The sequence below is a fragment of the Hippopotamus amphibius genome, chromosome 17, assembly GCF_030028045.1.
Source record: "Hippopotamus amphibius kiboko isolate mHipAmp2 chromosome 17, mHipAmp2.hap2, whole genome shotgun sequence".
NCBI classification, from domain to species: Eukaryota; Metazoa; Chordata; class Mammalia; order Artiodactyla; family Hippopotamidae; genus Hippopotamus; species Hippopotamus amphibius.
The window spans coordinates 46,868,447-46,887,486 of record NC_080202.1 but is presented as its reverse complement, the minus strand read 5'-3'; the positions used below and the strand labels follow the sequence as shown (position 1 = coordinate 46,887,486).

Below are 19,040 nucleotides of genomic sequence, written 5' to 3'. Positions count from 1 at the left end.
ACGGTAAATAACAGAAGCAAGAACCAGAAACATTTTGTCAAACTTAAAATCAGCAGATGCCTTTCATCACATTTACATTTCAAAGTCCTACGGTAATGGTTGTTGCCGCTATAAGGCTGCTTGTTTTTGTAGATCTCAGACACACCGGATGGAGAGACTTAGCTTTGCCAGGAGATCACGTGGATAATACCAGGGTGAACTGATCACCTTGTCAGCCAGCAGTTTGATGCAGCTTCCAAAAATGACGATGCTAATACTAAAGCATCAACGTAGCATAAGGTGCTGAAGTAACAGTTCCCATTATTTTCAGCACTGGTCCTCCCATATCTTCAGCCCAACCCGGCCCACACCTGTTTTTTGTATGGCCCATGAGCTACACATTGGTTGAAAAAAAGCAAAAGAATAATATTTCATGACATCTGAAAATTATACGAAACTCAAATTTCAGGATCCATAAATAAAATTTTTGCAGAACACAACCACGCCCATTCATTTACGTATTATCTCTGCCTGCTTTCGTGTCGCAAGGCCAGAGTTGAGTTGTTGCAATCTTACAAACTGCAATTCTAAAATATTTCTATATGGTCTTTTACAGAAAAAGTTTACTGACTCTTGCTCTAGAGCGCCTCGTTCAACATTTTTGAAAGGGCAATAACAGAGGAGGTCCACTGAAACAATTTTCTAAGGTGAATTGTTGAGGGAATTGTGGATATTAAGCCAGTAGAGGAGAAAACCAAAGGACAACATCATAGATTTCTTTAAATATTTAAAGAGACCAGCATGTGGAAGTGGTTTGTGTTTGTGTCACTATAGACAGGAAAATGACAAACGCCCATGACAATTCTAGGGAGGCAGACATCAACTAAACCTAAGGGAGCAAATTCAGGGAATTCCCTGCTGGTCCAGTGGCTAGGACTCTGAACTTCCATTGCCAGTGGCCTGGGTTCCATCCCTGGTCAGGGAACTAAGATCCCGCAAGCTGTGTGGCTTAAAAAAAAAAAAAAAAAGCATCTCCTAACACATCAAAATGGACAATCACAAAGGTCATATCACAAAAGGCCAAGCACCCTGCCATGCTGGTATTCAAGCTAAAAGGCAAGATGATCTCCATACAAGATTATTATAGAAAAGATTCTTACAGTGGGTAGGAAGCTGAACTGTTTTAACACTCAGGTTCTCTCTATAATTTTCTCTCAAAAGAAAAAAAATGATCATAAATAACAGGTGAGAGCTTAATGACAGGTCAACGGAAACAATTTCTATTACCACATTCACTAAGGATTATACCTTACGGGGAAATAGATATCCCTATATGTATGTGTATACGCATATGTGTGTATGTATTTATGTATGTAAATGGCATATTAAAAGATGTTTTTTTAAATAAGAGCACATCAGCTATAAAAAGAATCACATTAAAAAAAAGAAGAAACAGACAAAGCGAGAGAGTAGCACAGATATATATATACTACCAACTGTAAAACAGATAGTCAGTGGGAAGTTGTTGTATAACAAAGGGAGTCCAACTGAAGGATGGAAGATGCCTTAGAGGACTGGGGCGGGGAGGGTGGGGGGGACTCGAGGGGGGGGAGTCAAGGAAGGGAGGGAATACGGGGATATGTGTATAAAAACAGATGATTGAACTTGGTGTACCCCCCCCAAAAAAAAAAAAAAAAAAAAGAGTTATTTTTAGGAGGAGGGTTCCAATTACACAAAACAAGGAAAGGACATAAACGGCTAAATAAAAGCTGAAATCTTGCCTTGTGTTACTACAGGAAGTCAGCTTGGCGCTGCTTGAAAAGGGGGGATATTCTATATACTTTCAAAATGGAAAGGGGAGGAACGCGTTAAGAAAAAAAAAGAAGGTACTAAAATGCAAAATACAGTAAAGGACACAGTTGCGTGATTTACTTGCACTGGACTTCATAAAATAGTTTTACAAACAACATCACAAAGCACAGCCACCTGTTAAGCTGTTATTTTGGCCTATCTATTTCCAATGGCAATCTTGACACCCAAGCAGGAAACACACCACCATAGCAACATAAACATCATGGTGCTGGAGAATAAAATTTTAGGAAGCAATTTATAGCCTCTGCAGGGCTGGAAATAAACTAATCCTTAAGCATTTGTTACTATGACATAATGATCCCACAGGACAAACTCAGATCCTCTGAACACCTCAGGATTCCTTCCCAGGAGCCATCTGGAAAGTACAGACTCCAAAAATGAATATTGTACTAGATGGACTTCTAAAATAAAGGTATTTAAAGGTGTGACACCATGTTATTTCATGCACAGCTCAGGGAATGCATGATTACCAGGTATTCACACAGCATCCACACATGAAGAGTTATCATTGTATGTCAAGTGATCAGCCCCTCATGGAGGCAAAAAGAAGGGTATTGGAATCCTACTCAGCTATAAAAAAAGAACGAAATTTTGACATTTGCAGCAACATGGATGGACTTGGAGAGCATTATGCTAAGTGAAATAAGTCCAAGACAAATACTGTATGATATCACTTACATGTGGAATCTAAAAATATGCAACAAACTAGTGAATATAACAAAAAAGACGCAGACTCACAGACATAGAGAATAAACTAGTGGTCACCAGTGGGGAGAGGGAAGCAGGGAGGGGTAGGATAGGGGTGGGGGAGTGGGAGGTACAAACTGTTGGGTGTAAGATAGGCTCAGGGATGCACTGTACAACACAGGGAATGTAGCCAATATTTTGTAATAAGTGTAAATACCTGTAACCTTTAAAACTGTATGAGAAATAAAAAATTTAAAAAAAGAAGGGTATCGAAAGTTGAGGAAACTTAGGCACAAGAAAATCCAGTCTTCCTAAATCAATTCATGGCTATCAATCAGCAAGGCCTCACCATACTGCACCACCCTAAGCCAGAAACCCCAAGGTAGGGCAATATTAGGTACTTTGGCTCCAGGAGAGAAAATGCAAAGGAAAGTGTAAAGGAAAATGAAAGGAAAATCATGTCTGAAAGTGACAATGCCTCTTTTCAGGGATGATACTCCTCGTGAGAGGTGGGGCAATTGCCAGGACTTAAAACATGAACTTTGTAAGGTACGGCTGGTTTGCCATTCAGCAAGACCCAACCAAAGGGAAAGAAAGCTGATCCTCCAGCTTGAAGATGAGACACACCCAAAGGTGTGTTGTGGGGTGGCTTGGGGTGACAGCCAAGCGAGTCTGCATCAAGGTGAACAGGTTCTACCTCAGCCTGGAGCTTTGAGAGACACCAGGGTGGATCCTGAGCCCCGTGGTCAGAAACATAGGCCTGGGATCCACCCTGGAACTGTAAGTCCATTAGCCCTGGCTACCGCTTCTACCTGCCTCTTTTTCCTCTGTTCTTGAGTATTCTCAAAGATAGATGCCTGCGAGGCCCGTGGGCAGTTCCTTCTCCAGATCCACAGAAGAGACTGCCCAAAGACCAGGACAACACTGAATGCAGCCGTTCTGCAGGTGAAAAATAGATGCATCTATGATGAAGCTTCTGTGATGCCAGGGATTTGTCTGCTTTTGATATAAGAACCATTCATGAACCCCTTTAAAAAATAAGATGGTTTCTAACAGACATAACCAACATTAAAAAAAAAAAAACCCAACTCCTAAAACAGCTCAGGCAGAAGGCTGAACTCTATGTAAATAATGACTAATTTTAAATACACTTGACCCTTTTGGAAGTGTGTTTCTTGAAAAGGCTTAAGGGGATTATTCCATTTGGACATCTAATAGCCTAATTACTATTTTTTAAGAAAACAACAACCAAACTCCTTTTCAGCCACTCTTGGCAACAAATCTCTAAGAACACCCATCTTTGCAGCACCATAAGTCATACTGCTGAAAAACATAATTACACTCAGCTGCATCCAAGTTTCCATCAAACACAGTCCAAAAGAGGTGAACTATTGAATCCTGAATCTAAAGGTTTTTCATTTTGGGCACGATGCCTCTTTATGAGCACCAAAAACATAACATGGAAAAAAGGAGCATTCATCACAGCCTCCAATAGTCCAGGATTTGGGTCTCCAGAGTACACAGTACAGTCTGTACCCCAGTAACGAAACACAATTCTAGTTACCAAACTCTTTGCATTTGGGGGATTAAGGAACTCTATTTCATACCTTTAAACCTATCTTGTTGAGCAAAAGGACCATCTATTTTCACAGCACTTTTCAGGTATTGAGAAAGCCACTTTTATCCACCATGTGACTTTGATGGAGGCTGAAATAGCCCAGAATGATGATAAATGTTAGGTGACATGCATGGCTTTGTCTTTTCATCGGCTCCAGCAGCATCATCATCATTTCAGATCAGGGTAAACTCAGCAAAATGTTGCTCATGGAGACCCATGTCAAGAGGGTACAAACCACAAGAACTCACACGTTTCGGAAGACATGCCCAGGGGCTCAAGTACAAACGTTAGTGATAACCCCTGACTTCAGAACTGCCTATCCATACACGCAGGTGATTACAAGTCTTGTTTTCTCAAACGTATATCCAGTGCTGTTCTTCTATTTGCTTAAACTGCTAATTACTACTTTCACAAGAGTGTTGTTTTCCGTGACTTTGTTTTTGCAGATGTCTACTGTTTCGGGTGCATTAGAGATTAAACAGACATCTATAAGGTGTCCCTGCACACTGGAAAGTTCTCAGGCTGAAGACCAACATCTTTCTACATCCCGCTACCTTCTTGGACAGTGCAGGACACAAACTGCTCCTTGAGGGCTGCAAGACTGTAATCCTATAAAATCTAATGAAATCCAGGTTGCTGGCTACTGAGTTGAAAACTCTTCCTACAGACATCGTTAAGAGAATTGACAACAATGAAAATGTTACAGGGCCTTCCCTGGTGGCGCAGTGGTTAGGAATCTGCCTGCCAATGCAAGGGACACAGGTTCAATCCCTGGGCAGGGAATATCCCACATGCCGCGAAGTAGCCAAGCCCGTGGGCCACAGCTGCGGAGTCTGCGCTCTAGAGCCGGTGAGCCACAACTACTGGGCCCTTGTGTTTCAACTAAAGCCTGCATGCCTAGAGCCCGAGCTCCGCAACAAGAGAAGCCACCATGATGAGAAGCACGCTGCAACGAAGAGTAGCCCCAGTTTGCAGCAACTAGAGAAAACCCTTGTGCAGCAATGAAGACCCAATGCAGCCAATGAATAAATAAATTTATTTTTTTAAAAAAGAAAATATTACAAAGTTAACTATTAATAAGCTGTCATAATGACAAATTAGTTTTTCTCCTGAATTAAACATTTATGAAATCCACCGCCCTCCCAAAAAAGCTAACATTTTAACTGTACTTCTTTATTTAGAAAAAGAGTCCAATTGGTATCTGTTTCCACCTGGTACAGGAATAAAGCATTATCATTAATCAAATACTCTGTCTTTTACTTTAATAGAAGAACACTTGTCAGAGCTAACTCTGCTGGAAATACTTCTAAAATGCGCTGGTACTTTTTCCTGCCTTAGTAAGTATTCCAAGCAAAAATGTGCTTTTTCTGTTAAATGACCATATACTAGGACTCCTGAATTAGAACTGTCAGGCACTTCAGCTGTTGCTGCAAAGGTATAGGTCACTAAGAGTTATTATGCCACGCAACATAAGGATACAGGTCCATCTTATCATTTCCCTCCTTTGAAAGAAGGCAGAATTCAGAAAAAATTTCTAGTTAGCTTCCATTAATTCAAGTTTTATTGTTTGTTTCAGGAAATGATGCATGAGTTTAATGATAAAGTAATATAACCAATGCTTTAAAAGAAAGAAAAAATGCTGACCAGATACCTAGAATAGCAATCTCAAGACAGAAGGTAGAATGGTGGTTGGTGTGGATTGGAGGGAGGTGGGAAGGGAGCTACTGTTTATGGGTACAGAGTTTCGGTTTTGCAAGATGAAAAGAGTTCTGAAGGTGGATGGTGGTGATGGCTGGCCAACATTGTGAATGCCCTTCATACCACTGAATTCTACACTTAAAAATAGTTAAGGGGACTTCCCTGGTGGTCCACTGGTTAAGACTCTGCACTTCCACTGCAGGGGGTGTGGGCTCGATCCCTGATTAGGGAACTAAGATCCCGCAGGCCACACGGTGTGGGGGGAAAAAAAGGCAATTTTATGTAATATGTTTTACCATAATTTTTAAAAAATTATTTGAAAAACCTGACCTGAATATACACATCCAATTAAGTGTGGTCCCCTTTACATAGTTCATTTTAGGGCATTATATGTTTATTTCCACAGTGTTGACACAGCAGAGCAAAACATCTCTGAATCTCTGCTGTGGAATTTAAGACAGGTTTGTTTGGATTTTTTTCGTTGTTTTGAGCATTCCTAATAATGGTAAATGTCTTTGGAGGACAATTTTTAATTTTGGAAAAAGCTTTTTATAGCTCCATTTTTAGAATAATAATCTTATCAGGTTAAAAATTTTTACTTTAGCCCACCTGAGGTGTGACTGTAGCGGAACAATATGAGTTTATGCGTGTGGTTTGTAAACTGCCTGTGAGGCAATGCCAGTAAAGGTGAGACACAAGCTTCCAAGGAGCAACCATGTCAGCAGGAAGGGAGAGTACACAGTGCTAAAAAATACCTTTGGACCATTTTTCATCCCCTCCAATGTGCTTACCTTCGGGTAAAGAGGTTTAAGTTTTCAACGAAATGTGCCAAAAACACGGTGTCGCTTGTCTGTTCCCATTGTTATTTCCAGATACTAATTTTGAGAAGCCCACAGGTGCTCATCAGTGCACATCTCTGCTGCTGATGCCTATGAAAGCCAAAGGCTGTCACTGCCATTAAGAGGAATAATTTCTGAAAGTGTAGGGGTGGTTCTCTTTTTAGAGCATGAACTACAAAAGTTCTTTTCAAAGAGCAGTATGATTCATTTATCAAAGTTAAACTGAGGAATGTCACTTGGTTTAATACTTGGGTAAAACTGATCGTTCAATAAGAGATAAAACTTATGGACCACTCTGTTAGCTTAACTGGAACAGAAGAACTGTCTCCCCCCAATTATTTCCTTTGATAACTTCCTGAACAAGTTATTTACTCTTGAAGAAATTGGTGTGTGTGTGTGTGTGTGTGTGTGTGTGTTTATTGGGATAAAACTAAAAAACCTCTAATGCTCCTTCCAGCTTTGGGATTCTAGGGAAGGCAGAACTGGGAAAGCAAAGAGCCTGGGCTCTGCAGTCTGACCAGCGTGGGCATGAATTCAGGTCTACAACTGACTAGCCATGCAAGCACCCGTGATTCACATCTGTAAAAGGGGATGATAAGATCCAACTCATAGGACCACTATGACGACTAAATAAACAAGAAAGCACTCGACAAATGTAATTTCTCTCTTCGCCTCCTTTGCATGCGGAATGTGACTGCTTACAATCCAAGCATATAAAACAGAAGCTGAATTTTTAAAACTCTTACCTTCCAAGCAGGTTTCATGGGATGCGTCTCTGAGGCACATAGTGCTATTTTATTAGGTACATAAAAGCAAGGTGACTGCCAGGCCACACTCAGCCAAGACCTTGTGACACACGGTAACTGCCTAGCTCCTCACTGCTGCAATCGAGAGAATCAAGGCAAGCAATGTTCACAATCTGTGTAAGACTCAAAGACGGAGATGGCTCAGATAAGCAAAATGAACAGTGCAACCCTGCGCTTTCTAGGGATGGTTCGGCCTCCACTGTACCTTTCAGGCAGCGTGAGCGCAATATTCATTAACGGGTCCTACACCATCTCTATACACGGTCTACACTAGTTGGAAACACTCTTGCCAGAGAGTCAGGAGATAGTGAAACTTGGCCATTTTAAGAATAAATAAATAGGGACTTCCCTAGTGGTCCAGGGGTAAAGGATTCACCTTCCACAGCAGGGGACGTGCGTTCAGTCCCTGACTGGGGAACTAATATCCCACATGCTGTGCAGAAACTAAGCCCGTGCGCCACAACTACTGAGCTCGCGTGCCTCAACTAGAAAGAGAAAAAACCCGCATGCCACAACTAGAGAGAAGCTCGCGCACTGCAACAAAGAGCCCACGGGATGCAACAAAAGATTCCACATGCCTCAGTAAAGATCCCACCTGCCGCAACTAAGACCCGACACAGCCAAAAAATGAATAAATAAATAATACAATTTAAAAAGAATGAATAAATAAATCCCACCACGATGGTTAAAACTAGGAAATATTGGAGAGCTTTGGAAAACTCCAAATAATCCAGCACATGAGACCCGATGCATTTGAAGGCTTCAATAACTTAATTCTATTAGCATCCAAGTTCACGGTGACTTCTCTTTCCCCAGCTGATAAATTTACTTCTGAATAAATACACAGATCAGTTCATTGGGGTGTAAAAATACACAAACTAATGCCCAGAAACACCTGGATCTGACCTTAATACAGCAAATATAATCAGACCTAAACGGGTATGTATGTGTGTGTAAGTGACATGGGGCGGGGAGAGGCCTTTGAAGATTAGTTGCTTAGATTACGTGCTTAAATAACATTATTATAGGTTGTCATCAGATTACATTTGTTTGGCCAACCTTACTTCTCTAGGTGATTCATTCTGGGAAAGCAACAACACCCTAAAGATTCTCAGATTAATTCTAAAGGAATTAAAGGATGATGATGTTTTTTCTTTGCTTGGGAACAACAGGAATTCTAGAAGGTCGTGCTTCACCCAAACTTAAAAGAAGGGAAAAAAAATTTTTTTTAAAGTGAAGAACCATTAGATAAATCTGATCAAGAACTTACGTTAGCTACTTGTTTAGATGGATGAGTCGACTTCCACTCAAGTCTAAAAAGGAATTTTAAGAGCCGGCCCGGTTGTCGGAGTGCTGGGAAATGAAAGAATGACTCACTTTATACTTGATGTCAAAATCTTGGTGAGCTCTGGCTTTCGTGTTTCTAGATCAACAAACAGCCTTGTATAACGTTGCTCAGGCCATCAGACAGGAAGTGGCCATTGACCCTAAACTCCTTTCTCTGTCACGGGTAAAGCTACTGGGCAAGACCGTGTGTCCTGGGCAGAGGGGGAGAGACTCATCCTGCGAGACTTGCCCAGCCTAATGTGGCATGATCTTGCTGTCCTAGACAGAGACTATTGACACACAGTTTTAAATAGACACTTAGCCTATTTTATAATGAAGCCCACAATGGAAAGTCTTAAGGACATCTGCCAGAGATGGATAGAGCAGAGACTCAACTTCCAGGTAGAACCGTCTCCTCCAGAACACATATTCTAGGATTCATTCTGCCAATACGTCATTTCCCTCTCGATGTGTAGAGATAGCAGAGGACTGCACCTGGGGCCACACCCAGCAAGGTCGCCAGGTACTTACTGTTCCTTCTATAAGGATGGCGGGTGCTAGCCTCTGTCCTCCCTTAGGGGTGGGAGGGGCTGTTCCCGAGGATCATGAAATCTGTCAATGAATGTCCCCCCTGGTACCCTGAAGCCCTGTAGCTATTCAAGTTGTGATCTTTTTTTCCCCCCTAAGTATCAAATTCTGACCTAAATTGTGGTCACTCTAGTCCAGATCTGGCAGACTTTCCCCCCACACTGCTGCAGGAGAGAACAACCCCCTTTGGAAAGCTGTCTAAATTCAGGACAATTAGAGTCATCTTCCTGAGAACAGGGACCATAACTTTCCAGTGTTTGTACTCATAATTCAATTCCCACGCTTTCTGTCAATGGCTCTCTCTCTGAACACAGAAGTATATTCTGCTGGAAAAAAATCCATAGATACCTCTTTAAAAAAAAAAAAGCTTTATTGAGATGCATTTTATGTACCAACTTAATAGTTTTTAATATATTTACACAGAGTTGTGTAACCATCACCATAATCTATTTTAAGATGGCCAGGAAACTTCTCCAGTGTTCTCTGGACTGTAAGCTCTAAGAGGGCAGGGATCGTGTCTGCCTGTTTGCTGCTCCATCCCTGGCACCTGGCCTAGCACCTGGCCTACCACCTGGCACACAGTAGGAGTTCAGTAAGTATTTGCGGTAGGAACACTTTCATGCTGCCCCAGTGCCAACCGGAAACTTCCAGATCCCTAAGTTTCCTAGATACAAGAAATAACTACTTCTTTCCTCCAACAGAAACTTTTAATTCAGCTAATCTCCCTACGGTAGGCAGAGTGATCCCTAAGGTTCCCACTCCTCGGTGTGCACACCCTGCATATGTACAATTCCTTTCCCTTGAATGAGGGTGGGCCTGACCTAATCAGACCAGTCTTTTTGAAAAAGAGTAGAGGTCAGAGACAAGAAGACAGAGGTTCAAAGTTGCAGCAGATGCTCTCTTGTTGGCCTTGAAGGGGCAAATGGCCGCATTGTGGAGAGGGCCACATGGCAGGAAATAGCAGGTGGCCTCTAAGAGCTGGCCCCTAGCTGATGACCAGCAAGAGAGGGACTTAGTCCTATAGCCGCAAGGAGGTGAGGTCTGCCAAAAACCACGTGAACTTGGAAGAGTACTCCAAGCTCCAGAAGAAAATGCAGCTTGATTTCAACCCTATGAGACCCTGAGCAGAGAATTCAGTCACACAGACTTCTGGTCCACAGAGACTGTGAGGTAATAAATGGGTATTGTTTGAAGCTGCTAAGTTTGTGAAAATTTGTTATATAACAATAGATATTGAATACACTCCTCCAGGAATCAGGAGGAAGGCAGGCTGATTACATTAACTCCCAGGAATGACTGGCCTCAAACTTCTCAGAGGTATTGTGGAATTTTAAAATAAGGAGGTTTTTTAATTTAAAAAAAAAAGAAAAGAATCTCTAGTTTGCAAAATTCCAAGGTATAAAGCGTAAGTGAAAAACTTTTAAAGTGTAAAGGAAAACACCTAGGATTAGCTTTCCTAAAAGGTTGCTGTTTTTCTCAGCTTCTTCCCATCCACTCATTCAGCAAGCATTTACTGTGTGCCAGAACCAAGGTTTAAGCACTAGAGCCGCCCTATCCAATATGGTGGCCATCAGCCACATGTGGCCTTCAAGCACTGCAAAGTGGCCAGTGGGAACTGAAATGTGCTAGCACAGGGAAGTCTGCTCAATATTCTGTAATAATCTAAAAGAAAAGAATTTGAAAAAGAATAGATACATGCAGGGACATCCCTGGTGGTGCAGTGGATAGTGGATAAGACTCCACGCTTCCAATTCGAGGGGCCCGGGTTTGATCCCTGGTCAGGGAACTAGATCCCACACGCATGCCACAACTAAGAGTTCGTATGCCACAACTAAGGAGCAACTAAGGAGCTCACCCGTCACAGCTAAGGAGCCTGCCTGCCACAACTAATACCCAGTGCAACCAAATAAATATTAAAAAAAAATACTTGTATACGTATAACTGAATCACCGCTGTACACCTGAAACTAACACACCATTGTTAATCAACTATGCTTCAACATAAATTTTTTTTAATTTAATTAAAAAAAAAAAGAAATGTGCTGCAAATGGAAAATACACACCAGATTTCAAAGACTTCGTATGAAAGAAAAATAAGTTAAAAGATCTTGTCAGTATTTTCTTATGTGGATTACGTGTTGAAAAGATAGTGATGGAGATGGATGACAAGTAAACATATAAGTACAGATTAAGACAAATACAAAACGGGGGACAGATAAATTGGGATATTGGGATTGACATATACACACTACTATATATAAAATAGATAATTAATAAGACCGTACTGTATATATAGCACAGAGAACTCTACTCAATACTCTATAATGACCTATATGGGAATAGAATCATAGAAGAGTGGATATATGTATATGTAAAACTGATTCACTTTGCTGTACAGCAGAAACTAACACACCATTGTAAATCAAGTACACTCCAATAAAATTTTTTTTAAAAAGATAAATGCAAAAGAAAAAAGATAAATGCTATGAAGGAAATAAGTGCTAAGACAGAGAATAATGGGGGAAACTTTTTATATGGAGTAGTCAGGAAAGATATCTGTGAGGAGGTAGCATATCCACTTATGAACCTGCAAGACTGCTATTCACTCTCAAGTTTTAACACGTGACAGCACCAGGGTCTGGGGAGCTTGAGAGGACTGACAAAGGCAGTTGGTCAGCTGCAGGGCTATCACGTTGCACCATTCCCACTGGGTTCCATGTAAATGGCGCCCCCTGGAGGTGTGCACCCCTGAGATCCTGTTTGTATGAATTGCTTATAACTTTTTGTAAGTTGGAGGATGGATGCTATGAAAAGCCAAGCTTCCATGATAATTTTTCAAACTTTACATTTTCCAGATACAATTTGTTTTCCAGTTTTAATAGTTATAACACACTTGAACTTCATCTGCCATGTAGCCTACAAAAAAATCTCCACTTGGGAATACAACAAAATTCCTGATTTCAAGCATGGGCAGTTGGCAGTCTGCAATCTGAAATTCTTTTTCGTCTCCCAGCAAACTGAATTTGCTAAAGATTTGTAAAACCTTCCTGACGTCTTGCTACAAATCAGCTGGTTTCTGTATCTGTCTTCTCCGAAGAGAGGTAGAAGTGTTAGCTAGTTTTCAAAAAAGTTTTCAGAGTTACTTGAGCATACAGACCTCCAGGCAACAGAAAGCATGCCAAAGCCCACAGAGGCCAACCAGGGCACCTGCAACCTCACACAGGTAGCTAAAGCAATGAACCTCGATGTACTTTTCCAGTAATCGCTGCCCCCGAGAAACACACTTTTATATTTAGAAAAACAAAACATCTTTGTGAACCCCCGGCTCTACACACAGACACACACACGGACACATACACACGGACACATACACACACGCTTCCCTGACACTCTGGGGCAAGGACGAGATCTTAAGGAGGTTAAGTGTAGAAAGATTATCTTTTTAAAAACAACTTATAAAAAATAGCATCCTCCATTCACTTGAAATCAGAGTCTTTCTGAAAGTAAGATGGCTCACTTTCTCTGAGTATCAGGTATATTCAATCAGATACAGTGTTTGAGGTTGATTTTTAAGAGCCTTAGGAACTCACCCGGTGCCTTTGTAATGAAAAGCAAAAGTTAGTTACTACCCACTTTTAACTAGGGTTTTGTTAACAATAGTGTGTGTTTTTTCCCCAAGGCCCAGAATCTGTTTCTTTCGACAAATTTCACACCCAAATCACAGGGAAAATGCAGCATCCTTCCTCCACAAAGTCACTTTCACTGACCAGTCAGGAAGACAGCATCTGCTCCTTGTTCTCTGTTCCATTAGTGGTGAAAGGTTTGCACTGATCCACTAACCCACACCCCTCACTTCCTGGGTGCCCCTTACCACCAAGAAGGGAGTTTTGGGAGACAGCTGGGTAGCAATGAGAAACATTGTTCCCTGACAGGGAAACAGGCAAGAGAAGCTACCGGGATCGCCCAGAAACCACTCATGACCCCGGCCTTGGTCCCTCCAACTAGGCTAACAATCGGGGGAAAAAAGCCAAAATAGTGTTCATTCTTAAAAAAACAAATTTCCAAAATTATGTTTATGAGGAACCCTGAGGAAGGTCTATGAGATTAACCCAAGCAATTTTTCTCTTTTACATTCAAGAGTATCACTTGGTACAGAAAACAAAGTGTCGATGAAAATATCAAATTTAAAATCTCCTTCCTTAAAGAATTTCTGCCCAACAGGTTTGCAGACGCATTTCAGGAAAATCCTTTAAAACAGACTGTTGAGCACTTCAGCATCTTCATTTATGTCATTCCAGAGACGGCACCACCCTGATCCCAAATCTGTTCTCAGAAATGTGCGCAAGAAAATTTTCTGGGGTCTCCAGGGAGCCAGGATAAAGCGCACTGGCTCCCTGCCAGGACAAGAAACAAATGAATATTCTGTTAAAAAGTTGTTTTTGTTTTGTTTTTTTCTTTTCTCTCTTCTTCTTTTCTTGGAGAGGAGTGTTTCTATTTCTCATTGTGCGTCAAATCCTTAAAGACCACAAATAAATCCCATACATTAATGTTGATGCAGTCAGAAAAGGAAATGTTAAACACCAAAGCTCAGCAATGAAGTTGAAAAGATTCCTGCCTTAGATCATACTGCGCTGTGCTTAGCTCTTGGAAGATGCTTGTCTTACTGATAAGGACCTGTCAGGGAGGAGTGATCAGATTGTGCCCCATGGAGTCCTGAAGATGCGGTTTGGGATTAGGATGCTGGGACCAGTGGCAGCATCAGGGAGTAGCTTGGGAGGGAAGGGCCTTGAACGCCACCACAATCTCCATCGAGCCACACATCCAAAAGTCACCCCAAATAAAAATACAATCTAAGGAAAACCAGTGGGCTTGTTATACAAAAGCAGCTTCAAAGAGACCCCCCTGACCACCTTTCCAGGGCAGCTGACAACCCCTAAAATTCCCCTAAGAAGACAAGGTCGGAGTCTTCAACCCACCTCTGACCTGCTTTGCGCATCTGGCTTAGGGATATTTCCTTCCAACAAGGAATCCCAGGGGGGGAGGAAGTGAGGGAACCCCTGGCCTGCAGCAACCCCAGGTTCCGGCCTAGCCTTGCCCTTGGCTATGAGATGGCCAACTAACTGCACTTCCGATAGCTCCAGTCTTCTCTCCCACAAAATGAAATGGTTCAACTCTAGACCATCTCTAATAGCCTTTCCAAGTCTAAAATTCTAGAATCTATATCACCAAATGTTTCAAAGAAGACAATGAGAACTGTCTCTTCACAGGCAACTATTGGTCCCCAGGGACCTTTGCTGTTTAGAACTTTCCAACAGGCTTATATTTAGTTCAGAGACAACACTGAACATAAATGAGAAGACTATTCCAATGAAGTGGGGTTTGTTTGTTTTTTTAATTAAAATGAATCCATGGGATGTTACTTCTTATAATTCTTTACTCTGACATGAATGTCTAAAGAACAAAACACCAACACGATGATCTAGACTGTAATTCAGCTTTACTTGCTTTATCTCCCAGAGCTGTTCTTCTTTCCTGGAACTAGGGAACATTTGATGAGTTAAAATAAGGTGAGAGAAATAATAGAAACCAGTACGCTCAATACCAATTTGAAAGGTCTTTGATTTTTCATTTAGTTGATAGTGCTTTGTTTTCAACAAATTCTTGTTTTCTTTTTGCTGGGTTAAATACAAGTAGCAGATGCAGAGAATGGACTGGAGGACACAGGGTTGGGAGGGCGGGGGGGGCGAAGGGGAAGCTGGGACGAAGTGAGAGAGTGGCATAGACATACATACACTACCAACTGTAAAATAGATAGCTAGTGGGAAGTTGCTATATAACAAAGGGAGATCAACTCGATGATGGGGGATGCCTTAGAGGACCAGGACACGGAGGGTAGGAGGGAGTCACGGGAGGGAGGGGATATGGGGATATATGTGTAAATACATTTGATTCACTTTGGTGTACCTCAAAAGCTGGTACAAGAGTGTAAAGCAATTATATTCCAATAAAGAGCTTAAAAAATTTTTTACCTATTAAAAAAATACATATATGAGTAGCAGGCAAAGAGCAGCATAGGGAGTAACAAATACTAATGGTTTTCCCATGGCTCTGGTTCTGGCTTGGCTATTAACTAGTTGTGTGGCCAGGGCACATTATTTAACCTTTCTGAATCTCGGTTCACTCATCTGCAAAACATGGATAACACACCAGTTCCTCTTACACTCCCCTCCACCAAGAGTTAAACGAGCTAAGGCCAGGGAAAAAAGAATGGACATACAATGTTGGTTCTTTTCATGACTCTCCAAAACAAGGGCATTTGCCTCATTTTTAAAAGTATGGACATTGCTAGTAATTAACTGCAGTGGTTAGAACAGAGATAAGTCCTAGAAGTTTCATGTAGGCTGAATCAGGCCCAATGCAAAATCAAGAGTTGCAGCAAAAGTGAGGCTTCCAAAAGTCTACCTGAGTTGGTAGTAATTATCTTCTTTGAAGACACGTCAGTTTGCTTCCCAGTTTTCAGTGTTAAGGTTGGGATGACATAGTGCTAAGGTGGATGGTATAGAATGTGGGGTGCACTACCAGTCAGACCCTAGGGATCCAACCTCTGGCAAGCTGGGCCTAGTGGCCTCATCCGTCATCTGATTTGGTTAATCTGAATCCTTCTACTTTGAAACCTTCCTCGATCTAAACTGCTCCCCTGCTTCTCTAACGAAGAAGAAAACTATTTCAGGATATGACCTTACAGACACTGAATCATGCTTCTGTCCAAATGAATTATACATTAATTAAGTTATAATTAAATATTATATTACAGGCTGAGTCTCATTTCATTTGCCAATTAAGAAAGAAGGGCCTCCACCTATACCACTCAAATACGATTACTTCACCCCGAAGTTGTAGTTGTTTCGGTACAAAAAGTGGAGAAAGAGCAGTGCCTGAGAGTTCAAGAAAGCCTGAGAAGGGAACCAGCCAGAATAAAGAGATTTTGTAGGTAGTATAGAAGATTCCAGAGCTGGTTACATTCTTGACTATCACCTGCAATGGGCAGCATTTCATGCAGTACCAGCATTGCCCCTAGATCCCCAACTCCTCTCAATAAATAAAGTCATTAGGAGGAGATGGAGTGGAAGCAGACACACTCCCAAGCTGAACTACTCCAGCTCAGCTGCTCAGTATTTTCTAGAAATACTCTGGTTAACCACTTTCATTCATTTGCCTCTCCCATTGTCCACATAGCTGTGTGCTGCTTCTCCACGTGATTCACACGGTCTGCCTACCCACACGGCGTGCATCCTTCAAGACCTTGCTCAAATGCTATCTCCTCCAAAGCCAACGAACTGCACCGTTCGGTTGATCATTGGGGTGGGGGCTGATCTCTCGTTGGTAGCCAACGTCCCTAGGATACATTTTGTAAACTCGGAGCTACTTTGATCTTGCCTTGGATTGTACTTGGGCCTTGCCTTAACACTTGCCCCAGATGACACATGAAGACAAGTCCCTTGGGAGCACAGCCACGTTCTTGGTGAAATACCTTTTTCTCTCCCAAAGCACCTCGCCCCTTCCACAAAGTAGTGGCTCAGTAACATATCTGACAGATTAAGTGCACTGCATTTTGGGTCGACGGTGTCATATGTGTTGCCACACCAAACCCCACTGGTAAGGTTCAAATTGCCTTGATTGGCTTCAAGCTGCCTCGCTGTCCCTGGACAGGAGCTAAGCAATTGTGAAATCACCAAAAAGGTAGAGAGGCAGAGGGGGAATAAAGAAAAGCCGGGGCCTGAATAATCCTCACTGAGTCACCATTTCCTGAATGATAGCTTGCTGGTTCGGGGTGTGTGTGGGGGGGGGGGGGGTCGCGAGAAAGGAACCTGAGCTGCGCGTGGAGGAAGAGCCCAAGACCAGCCCCCACCCCTCGCCCTGCAGCGGCGGGTCCCCGCAGCCCGGGCCGGGCCCGCACCCACGTGCTGGAGCGCCCCCCTGTGGCCGCGGCGCTCCCCACTCGCCCGCAGACAGCTCTCCCCAGCGGCCCAAGAAACAAGACACGCAGAAAGTTTCCGAGTCAGGCGGTTAGAGGAAGGTCGAAGCCAGGTCCGGGAGCCTCGAAGCACAGGCGTGGCGGGGGCGGCACCCAGCCTGGCGGCGATGGCAAGGGGTCTAGGCCCAAACGGACCCCCCTCAAGGGTTCCCAGGTGCCCCCGATCGGGCCCCGGGCCCTCCAAATCCCGAGGGCAAAGGGGCTTCTCCTTTACCCCAACCTTCCAGCGAAGGGCGGGAGGGGAGGCTGGGCCCACGCCAGGACGGGATTGCCCCCCCACCCCACCCCCACCGCCAGCTACCAGGGCGCGCTTGGGGCTCTTTGAGTTTGCTTTACACATTTCCTTAATTGGAGGGAGGGGGCGACCAGCTCCCTTTGGCGCATTTCGGTCCCCATCGATCAGCATTCTGGGTGCCCCCGAAGAACCCACCTGCAGTCCACCGCCCCACCCAACGCCGCCCTCCTTGCTGGGGTGACGAGTGGAAGGAGCAACTCCCCTTCCTCCTCCCCCTCCAGCCTCCGGGTTTGGGAGGCAATGTTCCACCAGGGTTTCCCCGCCCCCCGCAGTGGACCCGCCGGCCGGGAGGAGGCGGCGGCGGGGGACGCGGCGCCCCGGAGCCGGGGACCGGGAGCGGGCGAGGCCGGGCCCGGCGCGGCGCTTACCTCGTCCACGGTGAGCGGCATGCAGATCCGGTACTCCTTCAGCAGCATGGTCCTGCCGGCCGCGGACCCCAGAGGCGGGAAGCGGGGGGCGGCCCCAGACTAACAAGGCTGCCGCCCAGGCGCAGGGTAGAACGCCCGGTGCCCCGTGCTCGGAGCCGGTCGGCGAAGCAGCCACGGCGGTGCGCTCAGCTCCTGGCTTCCTCCTCGCCGCCCGAGAGCATGTCAAGGTTCGGGTCCTGGTGTTCGCGGCTCCCCCGCCTCCTTCCTCGCCGAGGTCGATCCGCCTGGAACGCGGTGTTGCAAAGTCAGGCTGGGCGGGAGGGAGACCCGCTGGAAAGCGCTCTGATCGGCAGCCCGGGGCAGTAGGAGAGGGCGCCAAATCAGGACATGCCCGGCGGCGGGCGAAGGAGGGAAAAAAGAGATTTCCAAAAATTAAAATGAATGCACAAAAGTCACCCGCTCGATCCGCCTCTGAAACCAGATCTGAACCTGGCGACCCCCCTTTTCCGGCCGGTCCGCCCAAGGCTAATGTCACCAGGCACACATTGCGGCCAGAGATGCTGACTTTCCAGACAAAGGCTCGATCGGCTGTGCTCCCCGGGTGGTAAACAAGATTTCCTGCTCTTTTTAGGGCCGGTCCCCGAGGCGCTCCAGGGCTCGCTGGGGGAGAAAAGGGAAGCCGTGGCGGCGGCGGCCGCTCTGCTCTGCCGGGCTGGGGCTCGGGGTTCCTCCGACCTCGGCTCTCGGCTGCGAGGGGCGGGCAGGAGGAAGCTGGCGCCTGCTGCGCGCGTCCCCTCCCCCGAGTCCGGATCCCCGAGCGCCGTGCGTGCCCGCGAGTTTGCAGCCACCTCGCCGGGGCCGGAGAGTCGGCGCCGAGCTGCAGTGTGCCTCGGGCCGGGGAGGTGGGTGCGGGAGGAGCGAGCGCGAGCG

The 19,040-nt window shown here is 44.4% G+C and overlaps 1 protein-coding gene across 1 annotated transcript in view; it reads right to left on the bottom strand.

Annotated features, from left to right (window-relative positions):
- The window catches only part of PITPNC1 (phosphatidylinositol transfer protein cytoplasmic 1), a 239,555-nt gene extending 220,515 nt beyond the window's left edge, over positions 1-19,040 (bottom strand). Inside the window, exon 1 of the mRNA XM_057717128.1 lies at positions 18,111-19,040. Coding sequence (XP_057573111.1) covers positions 18,111-18,158 — 48 coding nt within the window. The 5' untranslated portion in view covers positions 18,159-19,040. The remainder of the gene's footprint in view (positions 1-18,110) is intronic.